This window comes from Ictidomys tridecemlineatus, chromosome 7, assembly GCF_052094955.1.
Source record: "Ictidomys tridecemlineatus isolate mIctTri1 chromosome 7, mIctTri1.hap1, whole genome shotgun sequence".
Lineage (NCBI taxonomy): Eukaryota > Metazoa > Chordata > Mammalia > Rodentia > Sciuridae > Ictidomys > Ictidomys tridecemlineatus.
The window spans coordinates 180720577-180741105 of record NC_135483.1 but is presented as its reverse complement, the minus strand read 5'-3'; the positions used below and the strand labels follow the sequence as shown (position 1 = coordinate 180741105).

The window sequence follows — 20529 nt, the reverse complement described above, 5'->3', positions numbered from 1 at the left end:
TCCTAAGAAAGTGTAAGTCTTCTCTCCAGCTTCTTCTTTCAAAATGGTTTTTTGTTTTGTTTGTTTTTTTGGTGCTACTGAAGATTGAATCCAGGGTGCTCTATTTCTAAGCTATGCCCCAAATCCCTTCCTCCCCCACCCCCACCCCAATTTTTAAGACAGTCTCACTGTTATCCAGACTAGCCTAGATCCTCTTTCCTCAGCTTCCTGAGTCACTGGGATTATAGGCCTGTATCACCACACCCAGCAGCAAAATTCTCAGGATTGTTCTCGCAAGAATTAATATTCTGGGGGGTCACTGGGAGATGCTCAGGCATCAGCAGTGGGGTGGGATTGGGACCTGGGACCTAGGATCAAGGTACCGGTGACCATGAGATCCCTGCATCTGCTCAGAGGCCCCTTCCTGTATGGCCTGCTCTGGGCTTTTTGTGCTTCAGATGCCAGGGCTGAGCAGCCTGGGCTTCGATAAGAACATGGTGCATGACCAAGAGCATATCATGGAGCATCTGGAAGGTGTCATCAACAAACCATAGGCGGAGATGTCCCCACAAGAACTGCAGCACCATTATTTCAAAATACACGATTATGATGGAAATAATTTACTTGATGGCTTAGAACTCTCTAGAGCCATCATGTCCATATGGAGGAAGAGAGTGAACAGGTGCCACTAATGAGCAAAGAACTGATTTACATAATAGATGGTGTCTTGAGAGATGACAAGAACAATGATGGATACATTGACTAGGCTGAATTTGCAAAATCACTGCAATAAACATTATTTGGCTATCTCCAAGTTATAATCAAATGTGACCTATCATAATGTGTTTGAATACTTTTGGTAATACAAAATAACTCATTTTTAACTACTGCTGCAGCATTTTGGTAAAAACTTGTACACTGGGGTGAAAAAGAGAAATAAAGAAGAGAAATGGGTCATTTTGTGGTCCCTCAGTGCTGTTAAATCTCTCAATGGACAAGAGCTTGATGAAAGAATCCTCTTAAGGATATGGAATAACTGGAGCTGAGCACTCAGGAACTTAACTGTAGGATAACGTTCATTCTGATCTTAATTCATGCTACCTGAAAAGTAAGACAATAAGTTTTGCCAAGTGGACACACTTTCAGGGACAGTGAAGGGATTGAGTGAATGCCACATTTCCCCTGGTGGGATCCATCTCTTCGGATAAACGAGGTCAGTATTCTCTAAAGTTCCTCTGGCCTACATGATCACTTGCTCTGGGTAAGTGGCTATTTGTTAGGCCGTATCAAAGCCACAACAAGAAGAATGTCAGATATTGAGTTCAGATGGCTACAGAGGCAAGATTTCTGTATCCTCTCATATTCTGGAAATTACAGACCACTGGCCTAAGCAATTAACCTTTTCAGATTTTCAATATTTTATACAACTACTGCCACACCTTTATACTTTCTTTTCTGTCATCTTCAACTTGAGAGGAACCTTAATTTAAAGGTGCTCTCTAATCAATAGCAAATATTTTAGACGTCTTAATATCTGTATTTCACTCATTTCTAGGGTTTCCTTTTTGCAATTTTGGGACTATTTGGAATGTAAGGACTTGGTATAGCAGGTTTAAACTATTGGCTGGCCTCGCCTAGGTGGGAAGTTAAAAGATCATTCATCAAACCTAGTGATTAACCCAATCCAAGTTCTGTTTCAAAGGAATGTTGTTTAAATTCCCTCTTCTAGCCTGAATGGATGAATTCTTAAATTTAAGGAAATATTAGAAAAGGAAAATCTCAGTATTTGAAAGTGAGAAGCAGCTGCAGACTGTAATTTGGTTTGTTGACTGTGGTAGACATGCTGTGATGGAAAACCCAAAATGATGGTTGAATGAAGGAAAGAAAACACATAAAAATGTGCTATAAGATGTACAGACTTATTTTCTTTATTAAGGTATTCTTCTAAGAAAACTTATTTGTAAAAAATGATTTCCTGTGTCAAGTATTTGTGCAATCAGAGCTGACTTGTAAACTATTCTTGTAATATCTCATTATTCTGAAAGGTGTATATAATGAATTCTGAATATATGACCAATAAAACTGATGGGACAAAAAAAAGAATATACTCCTTTTTTAATATATTTAAGTAGTATTCCATTGAACAGATGTATCACAGTGTGTTTATCAAATTGCTACACACCTAGTTTGTTTCCAAGTTCTGTTACTATGAATAAAGCTGCTAGGCACATTTGCTTGCAGGAAGGGAATTACTAGGTCATATATTAAGGTTGTTTCATTTTGTAAGAAACTTATCAGGCTGTTTTTCATTTCATGCCTGCACCAGTGATAAATACAAGTTCCAGTTATGCCAATCCCGACACCTGGTATTTTGGGGTTATTTATATATTGCCATTTTGGTGTTCAAGTGGTATCTCATCTCTTTTTTTTTTTTGGTAGTGGAACTGGGGATTGAACACAGGGGCTAACACATGAAAGGCAAGCATTCTACTACTAAACTACAACTCCAGTGGCCCCACTGTTTGGTCTTAATTGCACCTCTTTGATTAATAAGCACTCTGAATTTCCTAAGCTACTTATTCTAAATCCTAACTTTTATCTCCATTGGATAGAATCAAAGTACAGTTGTCTCTTGGTATCAGTGAGGGATTAATACCAGGACCTCCCATAGATACGAAATCCCACAGAAGCTCAAGTCCTTTACATAAAACAGCATTGTGCTTGCTATGTATAACCTATGCACATCCTGCTGTATACTTTAAAATATGTCAACTTATACCTACAATGTAAATATTATGTAAATACACTGTATGGATGAGGGGACAGACTGTTCATGTTCAGTACCAACACAGCCTGAGTACATTTTTGATCCACAGCTGGTGGAATCCATGGACACAGAACCCAAGGCAGAGAGGACCTGCTGTGTATTTCACCATAGTTTAGTAATAGTAACATCCTATTATAACAGTATTATATTGCTATTGCATGCTGTTAATATTACTTTAGGTAAGTTTTTCATTGTTTGTAGTATGGGGGGTTGGACCTAGGTATACTCTACCCTGAACTACATCCCCAGACCTTTTTCTGTTTTTTGAGAAAGGGTCACCGTAAATTGCCTAGGCTGGCCTCTAACTTGCAATCCTCCTTCCTCAGTCTCCTGAATTGCTGGATTACTAGGCATGTGCCATGCCAGTCTAGAAGAAATATTTTTGGTGTGTTTTAGTACCTATTTAAATCTGCACCATATATGGGTGAGGCACTTTTTAGATGCTTTACATCCAATTTAATCTTTTTTTCCCCAAATTTAATCCTTATAACTACCTATGAGTTAGGCTTTAGTATTCTAGTTTACTAATGAAAAGCTAAATAGCTTTTCAAGTTTTTCTTTGCTTTCGCTGGCATTCCAAATGTTTCAGTCCATTATGAAATTTAAAGTAAACATGGGTTTAAAAAAACACCACCCTGGTTCCTGAGCCTTCTGGGGTTTTCACTCATATAAGAAATCTGCTAGACTAAAGCAACAGTCCTTGCAGCTTTCATTGATCCAAAGCTGGTGAAGGAGCAAGTCAATCAAGCCGGTATAGATCCCTGGGTCCTGTGAGTATACAAACTTTGCCACAGGGGGTTGTCGGAGGGTCTGGATTTGGGATTTCAAGTGGTAAGATGAGCTCTTTTAGCCACACATGAAAACTATCAATGTTGCCAAGTCCCAAAGTAGATGGTGTATTAGAACAGTAGTCAGAAGGGAACCTTTAAGGGCAAATCAAGAGGAAGCAAGGAGGGGCACTCCCTGCTGCCCTTGGGGATGGCCTTTCTTGAATAATTAATTCAACTGAGGGAGGTAGGTAGGAAGGTCCCTGTGCCCAGACATCAGCCCCCACCACTATTGGAGTGCCCCAGAGGCCATCAGGCATGTCCTCTCATTACTGTAATGGGAAGGCCAAATATACCTACATTGACAACTGTCCTTTGGTATAGCTGCTAGGTCTGTGCATCAGTCCTTTGGTTCCTGCTCCAGTCAAGCTCCCTATCTTCTGTTCCCTGTGGATGCCTGGTGTTCCCCCTTTCCAGACACCAGGCACCCTCTTTTCCCTTGCACTTTTCTTAGGATAATCAAGTCAATTTACATCTCTACTTTTTTTTTGTACCATGGATTGAACCCAGGAGTGCTCAACCACTGAGCCACATCCCCAGCTGTGGGGATAAAATTTTTTGTTCTGAAACAGGGTCTTGCTAAGTTGCTTAACGTAGCAAGTTGCTAAATTGCTGCAGCTGGCTTTGAACTTGTGATCCTCCTGCCTTAGCCTCCCAAGCATCTAGGATTATAAGAGTGTGCCTGTGCCCAGTGCACATCTGTATTCCCAATGCTTAATGTGCTCCCTTTCCCAGGAAATGTGTACCCTGTGAAATATTTAAGCAAAGATACAAATCTCTATTAAAGCAATAATGTATTAGTAGAAGAAATAACAAAGATTGTGTTTCTTGTTGCACTGAGGTAAATGGGGGGTGATAAGTTATGGAGACCCTGTTCTGGCCTCTGTACTTCTATTTTTGTAGTTCTGGGGATTGAACCCAGGGCCTCACATAAACTAGGGAAGCATGCTTTTGGACTGCTAAAATATCTGTAGCCACTCTGCTTCCTTCAATGAAAAAGTTTTAAATTTCTTGCCAAGAACAGGGCTTGGTAAGCAAAAAGAAGGAGCGATTCCTCTACCTGCTTTAATGTTTGGCTTGTTTTCACAACCATGCAATGTATGTACCATAATCATATTATAAAGAAACAAAACTTTGAAATATTAAATGGTACGTCCAAGGTCAAAATAAGTGGCAGAACTGGGACTCAGGGCCTAGGGCAGCTTATGAGGTCCATGCTACTTACCTTATTAGTGTTCAATCTAAGGAATCTAGTTTCTAATCAACCCTGAGTGGACTTGAAGCAAAAAGGAATAGTGACCACCCTCTCCACCCCCATCCTAAATCCTTACTCCAGTGCTCCAGTGCTCATTCCCTGCCTCCAAAGCACACACTCACCTACTTCCACACAGAGACTGGGTAAGTTATCAACTTGGGAAACCAGTTGATATATTCTGACAAACATTTATTCTATTATACTCCCAAATTCAAATTTCCAAAAAGAGAACTACTTCTCAAAAACTTCCTTATTTAGTTGAATACTATATATTCAGGGTTAAACTAGGGGTACTGATTGCATAATAAGCAAGACTTAACTTTCTCTCAAAAGCAAGCCCCATTCCTTTCTCCCACCCAGCAAAACATACCTATCAGAAAATTAAATGTAATGAAAATTAAAAACAGAATGTATAAAAGTGTTTTAAACCACCAAGAGCATTTTATCTTCATCACCTCTTTCCTCCTCCCCCAGTATCCATCATATTGCAATGCTGGTCCCCTCTCCAGTTATGGAGATGAAAATGGGTTGGTTGTGCTATAAAGGGGCTCTCAGAGAATAGGCCAAAGAATTGAAGTTGGTTTCTAAGGAGTCAACCAGCTCAACCTAGGCCTCTATACCTAAGCTCTTCACCAGAGAACTGGCAGGAACAAAGCTGTTAAACAGGCTAGTTTTCTCTTAGGAGGGCTGCTTAGGCCCTATGTCAATCTGCACGAGAATACTGCACCCAGGGAGGACCAGAGAGAGTTAGCTTTGATTGTAAAACAAATTCACCAGGACTGCCAAGGACCTCTCTCACTGAAGCCTGACTTTGAAACCCTTATTTGTTGAGTGGCAAGTGCTGCCCAGGACATTGCCACCAAACTTTTTCACAACTCTCAACACAGCCTTGGGACTGACCAGCACATCTACCTACTCTGTGGCCTTGAGCCCAATCAGGCCTCTCAGTGATTTTTTTTGGGGCCCCATCCCAACTCACCACAAACTCCAGGAGCCAAGAAACATGGGTATCTCTCTCTTTTTCAAAGCTCAGAGAGGAGGGCAACTAAAGAACAGGGTGAAGTTGAGAAACTGCTGAGCTTCTGCCTGATGTGTAAAAGGCAAACCTTACATGGATTAGAGACATGGGAAAAACTGGCTCTGTGTATGTACTATGGCTGCTAGAAAAACTAAATAAAGGGATTGCAGGAGCAGGGGAAGAGGTGAGCAACCACTGGGAAGTGCTGGGTAAGAGAGGACCCTAGTTCAAATGCTAACAACTTTTCTGATCCACTCCCCCCCCACCGTGTGCTTCCCCCAGGCTCCACATTCTACAGAGGCTCAGGTACCTGCATATTGAGGACTGTGTGTCTAGTTCTCGGGCTCAATATGTTAATACTCACTGTTCACCAAGTCCTGGGGAGGGAGGTAGACTCAGTGGAGTATGAGCTTAGTCAGAGGTCTGACTAGAAGCCCACCCTATAGTAGTGACTGCCCTGAAACCTACCTGCCAAGGTATCAGAACCTGCTTGCTGTAAAAGAGGAACACAAGCCTTTCTTCCCCTCCTTGGGGGTATTTCCTTTGACATGTGAACTTAGATAATAGCAACTGGGTCACCCAAGCTCCTTCACTGGTGCCACAGGAAAGCCACAAAGTTCACAGAACCTCCCACAGGATGCCAAGAGCTGAACGTCCATGAGAGAAGTCTACAAGTTTGGACAAGGAGCATGTGAGGTCAGAACAGCAGCACCCTGGTCTCCTGGCAGGGTAGGTATGTGAAAGGAGCATTGGTGGAGAAGCTCTCAAGACCAGGATGTCAGGAAATAGATTCAGCATGTCACAGCCCTCCTGACTGTCTACTGAGGAAGTCTGAAGGTTTCTGAAAGTGGCTCCTCAGAAGAGTGGGTAGGGAGTGAGAGAGGGCAGACCTGAGAAAATAAGGACATACAGAACCCCTGGATCATAAAACAAAGGATTTCTGGCCCAATTATGTTTAGCACATTTTCTTTTTCTTTTTTTTGGCAGTACTGGTGATTGAACCCAGGTGCTTTATCACAAAGCTACCTCCCAGCCCTTTCTATTCTTTGAGACAGGGTGACTAAGTTGCCCAGGCTGTCCTCAAACTTGAGATTATCCTGCCTCAGCCTCCTAAGTAGCTGAGACTACAGGTGCATTTTTTTTCTCCACTTGAAGACCAAGGCCACAAACAAACCACACATGGCTCTCTTAAGACAGAAACCAAACCCTGTTTTATAAGGCTGCTTGGCTGTCACCCACTTCTCTACAGAGATAGGAGGTGCCAGTCAGGCAGACAGGTGACAGAGGGTGAACCTTCCTCACCTTTTCCCCATCACCACCACCCCGTCAGCCCTCCAGATGCCCATCTCTGCAATACAACCACTTCAAAAAATACTCTGATGAGGGGCAATGTGGAGGGGTAGCAGGGGTCAGGCTGGTCAGCAGGATGGTTCCCATGAGGTAGCTGACACGGGTGCTCCTGGGCAGTGGCTGTGAAGGCCAGTCATGGGCTCACAGCAGGCAGGAGGGAGTCACTGATTGACTGGGAAGTGGAGGAAACAGAAAGTCTGGAAGTCCGCCCAGAGTACTTGATCACAGGTAACTTCTGGGAAGGGCCGGGCTCTGTGCTGGTGATCTCACTCTCCTTTAAGCAGATGGGTTTCCTGGGGAAAGGGGGAAGGCCAACTTGAGTCTTCTTGGGCTTGGGTATGGTCCCATCTTCAGATGAAAATAGGTTTCCCTTGGAGGAGCTGTTCTTTCTGAAGGAAACAGGTGTGGAAAGATGGCTGAGACACTGTGCAGCAGAGACTTACTTTTGAATTGCCTTCCACATATGGGCCAGGCACTCACAACATTATGTACTATAGATCATTAATTACACGGATATATTAATAACCATAAAATATATTTTATTTACTTGAAGGCTTGAGAGCTCAAGTGCAAGTGTGAATGTGAGTGAGTGGAGCAGAGCCAAGTACTTTAATTCTGTGCTCCAGCTCACTTTTGCTGGGCATCCTAAGAGCCACCAGGAACAGGATATTGTGGCTACATATACGACATTCCTATCAACCCCCAGATAGAGAATGCTCAGTCTAGGAAAAGAGGAAGAAAGTAAGCTCCCCAAACTCTGTTGGCCCTTCCTTTGCTGAAGCCACACTCACCCCAGCTTGCCAGGCTCCGGTCTGTAGAAGGCACTGAGCACTCCATCACCCTTTGGGGCAGTCACAAGTGATGTCGGCAGAGACCACTAAGAACAAAGGAAGCAACAGGCAAAAAGGGTGTCAGGCAGAGGTCAGGCAGGAGTGTCGGGGGCCAAAGACTCTTTCTGCAGCTCTCCCATTCCCTGACCCTGAGCCCATGGGGTAAAAGTTTTGGCTCTCTATTTAGTGAGAAAAAAAACTGAGGCCTGCAGAGCACTTTTTTGATCCTTGAAAGAAAGGAGTCCAGACAATCCTAAAGCCAAGGAGTCCAGATAATCCTAAAGCCAATCATTTTTTTTCAAAGGTAAGGGTCATGAGATACAGAAGCAGGGCCTAGAGGTAGGGTACATATAGCCCAACCTATGCTATACTTTCTTTTTTGATGGTATCAGGAAGTAAACAGGTGCTCAAACACTGAGCAACATCCCAGCCCTTTTTATTTTAAGACATGGCCTCACTAAGTTGCTGAGGCTGGTCTCAAAGTTGAACTCCTTCTGCCAGCCTCTCAAGTTTCTGAGCTTACAGGCATGTGCTACCACAGCCAGCCCATGCAGTACTTTTAATGCAGAAGAGGGTGGGCTCTGAAAAAGAGCTGTTTTCCCGCCCTGGCATAACTCACCAGTGGAACAGAATCAGAGATGACTCCTGTGTGGAACCCTTTGTAGCACCAACTCCGAAGCAGATCTACTCCTAGGGCAAGATAAATGGGGTTTGGAACTTAGTAGGGAGGAACCAATTGGCCCATTTTTTCCAGAAAAGTCCATTTCTTGGGTTAATAAGACCTAATCTCTCACTAAATGTAGCCTCCTGTGGGCAGGAAGGGCACATCACCTTTGAGCTTGTTGCCATGGTACTTCTGCTCCCACTGGGTGGTGAGAATGTTGAAATATCGTGGCTGCTCAAAAAAGCGGAGATAGCGAGAAGAGATCCGAGAAGGAAAAATTCGTTCAAATTGACCACGACGAGAAAACTCATCCTCCATCTCAACTAGAATCCGAACATCATCTGGTGTCAGGACATCCAGCACGGATGCATAGAAGTCCTATGGTCCAAGGAACAGGGAAGAAGAGGGTGTGGCAGATAGTGTGAGCCAGAGGCAGAGAATCAAGAATCTGGAGACAAGAAACACAGTCCTGGGGTCCAGGTGTTCCAGAACCCTCAAAGGACCACTAGCTTTGCCTGATGAGCCAGCTCCGTACCTCATTTGTTTCTAAGACCACTCAACTTAACTAATGGAGGAAAATGCTCTTGATTAGAATTGGAGGAGCTGCTGGGGCTGTGAGATTAATTGGTTTGTTAGATGGAGTTGCAATCAGGGTCCAATAACCAGGACTTGGCACCAGCATTGTGCCTGCTACTCTGTCATCTGGCTCCCATATCTGCTCTGAGAAGACCAAGCCTCCCAGGCTCTTGCTGTACTCCCCAGGGAAAGAAACCATGTGAGTGAAGGTCTACAGCTCTGACAAGTGAGCCAAGAGCATTGGCTCTTAAAAATGTGGCAGAGACTACCAGCTCTCCCCCAGAATAAGCAATGTACCAACATACCTCTACACGTCACAGGATCCCAGACCTCGGTTAAGAACCCTTGCTTTAGAGAGAAGGATAGCTGGTTTCCCAAATGTTTGATCAAAGGAGCTTTCTGCTGAGACAGGGGAAAACCAATCTCCTACCTGGTCAGGAATTTTCTGGGTCAAATAATAGGCTTTCTTCATCTTCTGTGCTGTAAAATGCTCTGGTGCCATTCGACATTTGTCCCTGGGAGAGCTGGGCAGGCTAAGACAGGGGATAGACAGAAAGCAAAGGAAGAGTCAGCAGCATCCCTCCTGAGGAATTCAGAGAGGTCTAGCCCAGGAAGACACACTTCCTAGGAGAAGACAAAGATGTTGAAAGATGTTTGTCACTTGAGTGGATCACACTAAAATGCAATCCACTCGGGCAGCCTGTCTGAAAGTCATCCAGAACCATGTACCATGGAAGAACTGAAAGAGCACAAGATATCCTCTCCTGAATTTAAGAAAATAAATAAAAAAGGAGTAAGCCTGATTGCTGTATACTTTGGCTTAGTTTAATTTAGTGAAAACTTACCACACACCTACTGGCTGTATGATCCTGGGCAAATAACTAACCCCCCCTGCCCTGTTTCATCATCCATGTTACTATGATCACTGTTGAGAAAGATATGATGATGACTGAAAAGCAGTCCTGCCTCCAAGGAGCTTACAGTATGGCAACTGGAACAAGTTAAATGACAAATAACCACAGGGCAGAGCCAAGGATAAGTCAACAAGGTATAGAAGAGAAAGCGAATTTTCTAACCAGGCAAATCAGGATTTTATTTCTATTCGCTACAACCGTCTAGCTGAATGACCCTGGATGGGTTGCTTAATCCTAGGGATCTTCAATTTCTTCTTCTGTAAACTGTGATACTGATAGTAACCTTTAGGGTTGTAAGAACGTTAAAGGTGTTTCCTTACACAGCAGAGGCATTTAATAAACATAAGAGTAGCCCAGTGCTTTGAGGGTATAGAGGCTCTGGTGGGTAGGGGTCTGGCTAAGGAGATTTCAGAAGGAAGATACCCCATGAGCAGAGGAAAGACATCAAGGGGAACAGCAAGAAGCAATGAACTTTTCAGAGAACGAGATTGGTCTAACTGGTCCTTAAGGATCCTCCCAACCTTGAGCTTCTGTGAGTGATCTTGTCTGTCAGAGCACAGGAGCCAGGAAGAGGAGTAGAGAGAAATGCACCCAGGAAAAGGAGGCAGGGGCCTCGAATGTCCAGATAAGGAGTTAACTTGGTTCCCAGGCCGTGTGGAGATTCCTGAGCAGGAGAGCAAAATAACCAAACTTACTTTTAGGGGTACTAATGGCAGGGATGTGCAGATGGATAGGAGGGGCAGACTGAGCCACAAGGGATACAAAGCAAAAGCAAAAGAAAGGATCCAGAATCCGTTCCTTCCCAGAATCACAATGAGCTATTCATGCAGCCAGCTAAGCCTCAGGGAAATAAGGAGGCTGACCTGGTGCTGGAGCCACTGGAGCTGCTGGGGCTGCTGGAGTTGGAAATATCCTCTGCATTGGGCAGAACAAAACCTGCCAGATTCAGAAGGTCTCGGATCATCTGGCCTTTGATGTTGATGTCCAGCTGAGAGTTGGAGTGGAGGCTTTGGGAAAAGATGCACACTGTGGTCAAAGCAGCACTACAAATAGTTTCTGATTCTCTGTCCAAGTCAGGACTAGCCCCATTTGGCTTTCCTGGGACAAAGCTCAAACATCATCACAAAAGTCTCTTGTACCAAGACAGTGAATAATTTACCCAGCTGTTAAACCTGCCAATGACCTTAGTTTGCTAGAGAAAAACAAATAATAGGGATTAACTTGAAAAGAACAACTTCTTTTTTTAATTTCTTACATACATGACAATAGTGGAATGCATTACAATCATAATTATCCATTTACAACACCATTTTTCGTAATTCTGTATGTCAAGTATGTTCATGCAAAACTATGCCATTATACATGAGCTCTTATTATTGTTTTGCATTACAATTCTTTTTTTTTTCTTTTCTTTTCTTTTTTTTTTTTTAAGAGAGAGAGAGAGAGATTTTTTTAATATTTATTTTTTAGTTTTCGGCGGACACAACATCTTTGTTTGTACGTGGTGCTAAGGATCGAAAAAGGGTGGCACACATGCCAGGCGAGTGCACTACCGCTTGAGCTACATCCCCAGCCCTACAATTCTTAATTCACCTTTATACCACAATTTATCATATCTCTGATGAAAAGAACAACTTTTAAAAACCCTCTACATTCTTGAAGAACCTTGAGATAATGGCAAAGAGTAAGTGAACGAGCAAACACAAACCATGAAGGTTAAACACAAATTCTAGGGAAGGAACTATGAACTATCTTCCCAAAACTGACAAGACTAGAATGACAAAAGAATTCTTAGGATACGGAATCAATTCTATTGTGAGTATATTGAAAATACACTCTACCTTGGGGAAATATTAACTTCCAGGACCCACGGCTTGAGGTTCTCATCTAACATGATGTCAAAACCGAAGAGTTCGTGGCAGCTATAAGGATGTCGCACATATAGCTTGAGCAGGTTGGTCACATAGGGCTCTGATCTGGACACAGGAATAAAGAAGCATTCAGTCCAAAAGCCAAATGCCAAATGATTTCTCTGATTTAAGGATGCTGATCCATAATATGCTGGGGGGTGGGGCAAAGGGGAAAAGGGGAGGGAGGGGTAGGGAGGGAGCATAAAGGTAGGAAAAACAATGGAATGTGATGGTCATCATTATCCTAAGTACATGTATGAAGACATGAAGGATGTGACCCTACTTTGTGTATAACCAGAGATATGAAAAATTGTGTAATATAAATTGTAATGCATCCTGTTGTCATATATAACAAATTAAAATTTTTAAAAAAGGAATAAAAAGCACCCTCCACCCAAAAGAAAGTCAAGTATTCAGTCCAGCTCCTCCCAAAGGTCCACACCCAGAGCTGTCCTGCCAATGGACTGGCCCAGAGTTAGGCAGACAGAAGCCACCCAGGAAAAGTGGCTCTTAAGAGATTTGTGTGATCGGGGTCAGCTCCTGGGGTACACAGTTCAGCAAATGAGCAAAATTTAACTCTATCTAATCCTTACCATTCCCTGTCCTCAGAACAGAACCACAGCATGGTCAAAGCCCAGAAGTTAGCAGCATTAGGCCAATAAGAAATCAGGAGAGCTCCCTAGCAGCAGGCTCCACAGAGTGGCAATATAACTCACGAAATGATGGTTTTGACAACGACGTCCTTTATCTTTTCCCAGATGGCATCGCTATTAATTCCCTTCTGGCTCAGATAGTTCCACAAAGCCTTCAGTGCCCTGCAGGGGGAGGAAAAGGGAGTATTTAGTGTTATATTCAAGAAATAAATGACAATGAAATGAGAAAAAACAGGGAATAAAAGACCTAATGGTATTTTTCTTCATCTCTTCCTTTGACATTCAAAATTAAGAGATGAACTTGACAAAAAACAGATCAACTCTGAATTTACAAGTGCTTATGTAACCTTCAGTTGCTATAATACTTCCCTACCACCAGGCCCCTGGACCTACAAAGCCCCAGGAAGGACCCTCACACCCTCTAGGACTACATTTGACTGGGACACTCTGCCTTCAGTACCATTTGTGGCCCTGGCAGGCTGTTTCGTCTGCATTGGCTTGGTACTCAGTATTCTTTTTATTGACACTATAGTTGGTCAGGTGCATGAACTTGTTCCCAAGGCTCTTCATGGAAGGGGAATACCTGGAGACAAGAAGAAAGGCAGAGATAAGACAGCGAGCAGAGAGTGAACCAAATATTCTCAAATCCTGAGGAGGTGAAGGACAAGTACACAGATCTTTTCAGATCAACAAGGACCAGAGAACTTTAACTGTCAGCAATCATCTCCTTTGTCCCACCTCAGCTGCAAATTCAGCGAAGTAGAGAACCTCATTTCCCATTCCCTCCTGCTTCCCCCACTAAGAAATATCACTAAATCATGTTATTTTCTGTTTGGCGTCCTCCAGTTTTCCTCCCTCTGAGGAAAATAAGTCCCCCAAATTGTGAGGCAACACTTCACACTCTAACATACTTGCAACTGGCAAAGCGGACAAGTCCATCTGAAAAGAGGTAAATCCGTAGAGGATCGTAGGAAGTGACATAAACATAGATCCGCAGATCAAACTTGCTGCCACTGATGAGGTAGGGTTTGTGTAGATACCTGTGTAGAGGAAAGGCAGCTCCACATTCAGCCAGTGGGGCTTGATGGGCAGCTGTGTTAGGGCAAAAGCCAGTTCAAGGTCCCAAGATAAAGACACTAAAACAGTTGGCTAAGGAAGGTCTCTGGCAGGGAGGCTAAGAGGCCGAAGAACATTGTAAGAGAGAAACCTAGAGGTCAAGGAGATAGGAAGATGGGGAGAGGAATGTGAGCTACAGGTGGGCTCACCTCTGTACCAGGAGGGGCCTGCGCTTGGGGAGTTGACTCCACTTGTGAATGACCTGGATGCCAATGCCTCGAGCTGATGCTGGCTAGAGAAAAACAGAAGGGTGACAAAATTTGCTCCAGGCACAAAACTATATTGTTCCCATTCTCAGACCACCATTTGTTGCCCACAGTGACCCACTCACTGGCTTCACAATCCACTTTTGGCGGCTGTTGCTCTCCCAGGCTTTGCGCAGGAGCTTGGAATCCTGGGGCAGGATAAAGGACTGGGGGAAGAAACTGAACTCCTTCTTGCCAAAGCGGCTTTGCATTCGAGACAGGTTCCGCCACAGTCGGTCCTTCCTTCCAATCTGGAAAGAACCTGGGAAATGGTTTAGCTACAGAAGGGACCAAAAATGAGAGCAAGGAAAGGTGAAGGTGAGATCACAAAGATGACAAGCCCCATTAGGCCATTCCAACTTCCTTAGCAACAGTGCATGCTCCTATTCCATATCACTGTCATTGCTTTATGGTTTTCACATATACAACACTGAGCACTCATCAAAAGATACGTAAAACACAATTTTGATTAAGATAGGCATGATATCACCTTGAATGCAAAGAAAAAGTGGATGAAACTTTTTCCACAACAGCCTATGAAACAAGGACAGGAAAACACCTGGCCTTTAGTAAATCTGGACATAAGGGACTCATTTGATCCAACATGAGACCAGAAGTCCTCTAGACACACTTAGCTTGGAGCAATGGAGGCGATGTACAATGGTTATTGGGGAAATATTATCACCTGAAAACAAACAATACATCTCAAGATACATTAGAGGAAAAAGTATTTTTAAGAGGTGGCAACTGGCCAAGACACTGCAACAAAACTGGAGTTGTGTATGGTCTGCTAGGTCTCACCCTGTACCCCTCCTGAACTCCTCTCTATAAACCTTCCTCATATCTCTGCAGTTACCCTCCTCTCTCCACATCCACTCTCACCATTCCCAATACCACCCTCCTCTTGGCCTAGTTCAAAATCCAGGGAAACAGCTCCTCAGAAAGCACTCCTACCTTCTGATGTTCTCGAATGGATCGGAAACTAGCAGACTTCATGTGGTGACCCCAGCAGCCCAGCCAATCATCATTTCCTGAAGAGGGCAATTGGGGAGTCAATCCTGCTGGTAGCTCTGTCCCTGAGACAGAGGCCCCAGAAAAACCACTGATCCTGGGCACAGCTCCCTGACTAGGTTTCCAAGAGTTGCCAAGGAACTGTCCTACATGAGGCCCTGGGGCTAGGGACAGAACAATGTCGTTCTCCCAACCCTGAACGACAGAGGGCTTAGCTATGCCACCACTATGAGGTTGGCAGCTTCAAGACAGGGTTTCCAGCTGTGCCCAAGGGGAATCTAGAGCTCTCCTCCTACCCAAAGCCCAACTGGTGGGACAAAGTGGACAGGCCCACAGTAAGGCCAGTGACTCACTCTTGCTGACTTTAAAGTGTGACCGTCCAATAGTCTGCTTGACAATGTTGGGAGTCACTGTGCTCATCTTCCACCGGAGCAGCTTCCTTTGCTCCCAAGGAAGTTTCTCCACTGGGAAAAAGGCACAGGGTGGGAGGTGGGGCAGGAGCAAGAAGGGCAGGAGAATGGTTTGGTGAGAAGATATAAAAGACACTGGTGTCCATCCTTTCTTGGGTAGGCAAATCCCTAATAATTGTTCCAAATCAGGGTTCAAAAGAGCACACTTTGGGGAAAAAGGACTGGGTGGGAATGAGAAGCAAAAAAAAGGATGAGACTGAAAGAGGAAAGAAACAAGGTTAGAGGGTAGGTGTTAAGTCTAAGAATATGAGGTTGAAAAGGAACAGCTAAAGGACAGGCAAGAAAATATCCCCATCCTGGACCTATAACCAGGTGAGATCTGAGCACAGTGCGGTAACCACTGTGACAGCTATTCCGGAAGCCCCTTCCCACCTTTATCACCACCTCCTGGGGCTCTCCTGGACTTTGTCACTTGGCCATATTTACCTCTTTCATCTCGAGTGCCAAAATAGATGGTAGGGGGCACATTAGGGAAGAGACTGTAGATAAGGGCTGGTCGGACAACTTTCTCATGAATGGAAGGTTTGGTAAGAAGCTCCGCACAGTTCCTAAGATAAAAAACAAACATGTGGCAAGTAAGGAAAAGCAACAGCCCCGAGGTGTCATAGTATTAAGATAGAATGATTCTCCCCTTACCTGTACTGGGGATCTAACCCAGGGGTACTTTACCACTCAGCCACTTCCCCAGCCCTTTTAATATTTTATTTTGAGAAAGGGTCTCGCTAAATTACTTAGGGCCTTGCTAAGTTGCTGAGGCTGGCCTTGAACTTGTAATCCTCCTGCCCCAGCCTCCAAAGACATTGGGACTATAGGAATGTACCACTGCACCTAGTTAGATATAATGATTCTGAAAAGACAAGTGTTCAATAATTATTTTGCAAATATGAATCCGTAAGATGCTAGAGCTATCCTACATACAGCCACACCATTAAAAGTTACCTAGAGACAAGATTTTCCACTTCATTAGATAATACATCTCCAAAACTTCCTGTGACAAGCCACAGGCTGGGAATCTCCTTGTAGTTCTCAAAGAGGGAATGAGTCTGACAGGACACAAATAGAAAACTGCTACACTAAGATAAAGAGCTAGATGAGGAGAAAAAAAGAACAATATGGATAATCAAAAGAAGAAAACAATAAAAGATCAAAGAAGAGGTATAAAGCCAGGCATGGTGGCACACACCTGTAATTCCAGTGGCTTAGGAGGCCAAGGCAGGAGGATCATAAGTTCAAAGCCAGCCTCAGCAATTTAGGCAGACTCTAAGCCACTTAGTGAGACCTTGTCTTAAAATAAAATAAAACAAGTGCTGGGGATGTGGCTCAGTGACAGAGTACACCTGGGTTCAATATCCAGTAAATCCCCTTCCCCCGAAAAGAAGAGATATAGAAATTTTAAAAAAGAAAAAGGGGAAAAAGCAACAGGAAGAAAAGAAACAATGATACTTGTAACTGTTTTGTATTAGGTTCATATGAAGGCACAGATAGCTTATGAAACTGGACTTTCACATGACAGAGCCATACAGTTCTAGATCTCATGGACGCACAAGCCAGGATGCTGGGCCAGCAGACCATGGCGATGTTTACTGTTGTTCTAGCAATGGCTCAGCCAGAGCTACCTCAAAGGTAGTCAAAATAGTGAACACTTCAACCATCTATCAGTACAAGCCAACTGGAACAGATCACATCTTTAAAGAATGGAGAAAACAGTCATTCCCTTCTACACTGAGCTGCTATGATCCACAAATATTAAAAAATTTGATTTTTATCTTTTAAAAAGTCACTTTTGGGCTGGGAGTATAGCTCAGTGGTAGAGTGCTTGCCTATCACACAAGTTCCTGGTTCTGATTCCCAGCACTGAAAAAACTATTAAAAAAAAAAAAAGTCATTTTACCTATTATCATTTTCAGTATGGTAGGAATAAGTATTATATATAAAATACTTCAACATTCCAGATTTTAAAGGATTTTTATTTTATTGGGTCAAATTAAATACTAACTCCTAGGTAAATAATTCCAATGAATTCACTCTATTCCTCATTTCCCAAAGATTTTCCTTCAAAGACTGAGCATCAGAATTTAAGATTGTTGAAAATCAAGAGGAATGAGTAAAGATACAGAAACAAAAACAGGAATATAAAAGATAGTCACCCTAGAATAGTTCTGACAGTGTCCTAAAAAACTAAACATGCAACTATCATATGACCAAAACTGAACTCCCAAGTATTTATTTTGCTCACATAAAAATATGTACATTACAGAAAAAGAAAAAGGAAAAAATCTACATGATTGTTCATAGCAGCTTTATTCACAACAATAGCCAAAAGCTGGAAACAACCCAAATTTTCTTCCAACAGGTGGATGTTTAAAAACAAAACAAAATCTGTGGTATATCTATCTATATCATGGAATACTACTCAGCAACAACAGCAAAAAATGAACTACTAATACATGCAATGACCTGGATTCGACTCTAAACAACTTGCTAAGTGAAGAAAAGCCAATCCCAAAAGGTTAGATACTGATATCACTCCATTTGTGTAACATTCTTGAAATAACAAAATTACAGGAATGGAAACTAGTGAGTTACGGGCAAGCGGATGAGAGTATAGGTGTCACTTAAGGGAATCAGGAGGGATTCTTGCAGTGATAGAAATATTCTGTACCTTACCCCTGTCAATGTTAACTTCCTTCAATAATAATATTATGCTACGTCTTACTGTTGTTTTGCAACAAGTTACAACATGAGAGAAACTGGATAAATAATACAAAGGATCTTTCTGTTAATTTCTTACAACTGCATATGAGTCTACAATTACCTTAAATTTAAAAGTTTAATTAAAACCAAAGAGGAGAAAGCCTTTGTTAGCTGCCTCTCAAGAGTAGTGGCTTACCCCCGAGACACCTGACTTTTTGTCTAGGAAGGCTACAATCTATGATCTTGAAAGACTAACTTCTCTGGTCCTAAATTTTTTCATTGGACTTGATGACAGCCATCTCTAAAATTACATTATTCTAGGGGTGGGGGGGGCAACAGCAGGAAATGTAATAAAGCTATTGGTGGGAAGTGGGAGGATGAGTTAAGTCGAGGAATTTGGGGCCAGTCTGGAAACACAGCAAGACCCCTTCTCAAAAAAGTCAACCATGGACTAGGGTTGTGGCTCAGTGGTAGAGCACTTGCCTGGCATGTGTGAGCCTGGATTCCATCCTTAGCACCACAAATAAATAAACAAATAAAGTGAAAAATCCATTGGCAACTAAAAAAAAAAAAAAGAGTCAAACAACCAACTAATGTGGAGGGGTACGGGGAACCACTGTGTAGAAAAATAAAGGCAGTGATCTTTCCAAATGTGCTATAATAAATGTAAAAATGTTTGATAAAAGAGGAAAAAAGTTAAGATTTTTTTGGCAATCCAAAAGCATTTCTCATTTTAATTATCTTTATTTTCTTTTTTGGTACTGGGATTGAATGCAAGGGCACTTTACTATTAAGCTATATCACTAGTTCTATTTTTTAAATATAGTTATTTTTTTATTTTGAGACAGGGTCTTGCTAAATTGCTGCAGGTCTTGAATTTCTGATCCTACTTCAGCCTAACAAATCACCGTGGTTACAGACATGCACCACAGTGGTTTGGAATCCATCAATCTTCATTTTCTTGAAAACCCTGTTTAAAGCCTCATATTGCTAGGAAGATGTGTAAAATTTGTAGGAATTAATGAATTAATGAACTAAATAATTAACACACATCTTATGTGAATTTATTTCTTTTTATTCCCATGGTGCTGGGGACTGAACCCAGGTCCTCCCTCACACTTGCATGTGCTCTCCCTTTGAACTATATTACCAGACAATGAATTTTATTTTACATATCAAACGTCTAGATAAAGGGTTGTGTAGCTGTCCTGAAGCAGGCCTACAGATAAACACAAATCATTCTTAAGTATGAAAAAGACAGGACACCAAACCAATTCCAAGCTATATATTCTTCTCTTATGGAGAATGGAGTTACTTAATTGATTTATAACTAGGAGTTTTGCTTTTCTGAAAGGAGGATGTGTTAAGTCAGAAGTAACAATTCACAGATTAGACTCAAGTATCTGTGACAGAACTTCTGTCCACCTTCAGAGAAAGTCCCAATTCGCTCTCTCCCACTTTCCAGACAGGTCTGCCTCACTGGGCTGTCTTAGGGCTCTACAGGTGGTACAGCTGCTGCCATAGCATCATGGAGACACACCTAACCTTGCCCATATTCACCACAGTGTGGAAAGCTTTCTCTCAGGTCTCCCTAAGGTAAGCTGACACAAAGAAAAGCAACCAGAGCAGATGTTCCACGTGTTGGACAAGCATTGACATATATGGCTAGATTTTAATTAGAAATTAGAATAAATATTTTTGAACTAAAAATAATACAACAATATTCTATATTTGTATTTTCAGTAGAAATTTTTTAAAAGAAAAAAATTATGTTTAGTACATTTGGGGGTTCTTTTTTAATACTTAATAAAAAATATGCCAGGTGTGGTGGCACACACCTGTAATCCCAAAGCCTTGAGAGGCTGAGGCAGGAGAACTGCAAGTTCAAGGCCAGCCTCAGCAAGTAAGCAAGGCCCTAAGCAACTTACCAAGACCCTGTCTCAAAAATAAAAGAGGCAGGGTGGCTGTGTATGTACCTCAGTGGTAAAACACCCCAGGGTTTAATCCCTCGTACCAAAACACATACATGTGTGTGTGGGGGGGTTTGTATCGATTATATATGATTGTATATGTATTATAAATATATATAAATATATAAATTATATGTAAATATATAATATGTAAATATATAATTATATATAAATATATTCAATAAGTACATTAATATTTTATATATGTGTATATACACAC

General features: G+C 42.4%; 1 protein-coding gene and 1 pseudogene across 9 annotated transcripts in view; one reads left to right on the top strand and one right to left on the bottom strand.

Moving 5' to 3' along the window:
* Nucleotides 1-20529, bottom strand: part of Ttll4 (tubulin tyrosine ligase like 4) — a 54555-nt gene that overhangs the window by 6695 nt on the left and 27331 nt on the right. For 3 of the 9 annotated variants that reach the window (XM_021729948.3, XM_021729947.3, XM_078018020.1), the window contains 15 exons: nt 16072-16193; nt 15529-15639; nt 15119-15195; nt 14251-14442; nt 14069-14151; nt 13715-13843; nt 13264-13386; nt 12867-12965; nt 12082-12216; nt 11104-11247; nt 9757-9859; nt 8918-9128; nt 8706-8776; nt 8048-8133; nt 7095-7645 (listed from right to left, as the gene is read on the bottom strand). In XM_021729948.3, the coding sequence (XP_021585623.2) occupies nt 7390-7645; nt 8048-8133; nt 8706-8776; nt 8918-9128; nt 9757-9859; nt 11104-11247; nt 12082-12216; nt 12867-12965; nt 13264-13386; nt 13715-13843; nt 14069-14151; nt 14251-14442; nt 15119-15195; nt 15529-15639; nt 16072-16193 (1942 nt within the window). In that variant the 3' untranslated portion in view covers nt 7095-7389. Of the gene's footprint in view, nt 1-7094; nt 7646-8047; nt 8134-8705; nt 8777-8917; nt 9129-9631; nt 10905-11103; nt 11248-12081; nt 12217-12866; nt 12966-13263; nt 13387-13714; nt 13844-14068; nt 14152-14250; nt 14443-15118; nt 15196-15528; nt 15640-16071; nt 16194-20529 lie in introns of those variants that run through there. The other 6 variants (XR_013424313.1, XR_013424314.1, XM_078018021.1 and 3 more) reach the window with 5 other exon arrangements.
* On the top strand, nt 153-772 carry LOC110598676 (multiple coagulation factor deficiency protein 2 homolog pseudogene; annotated as a pseudogene).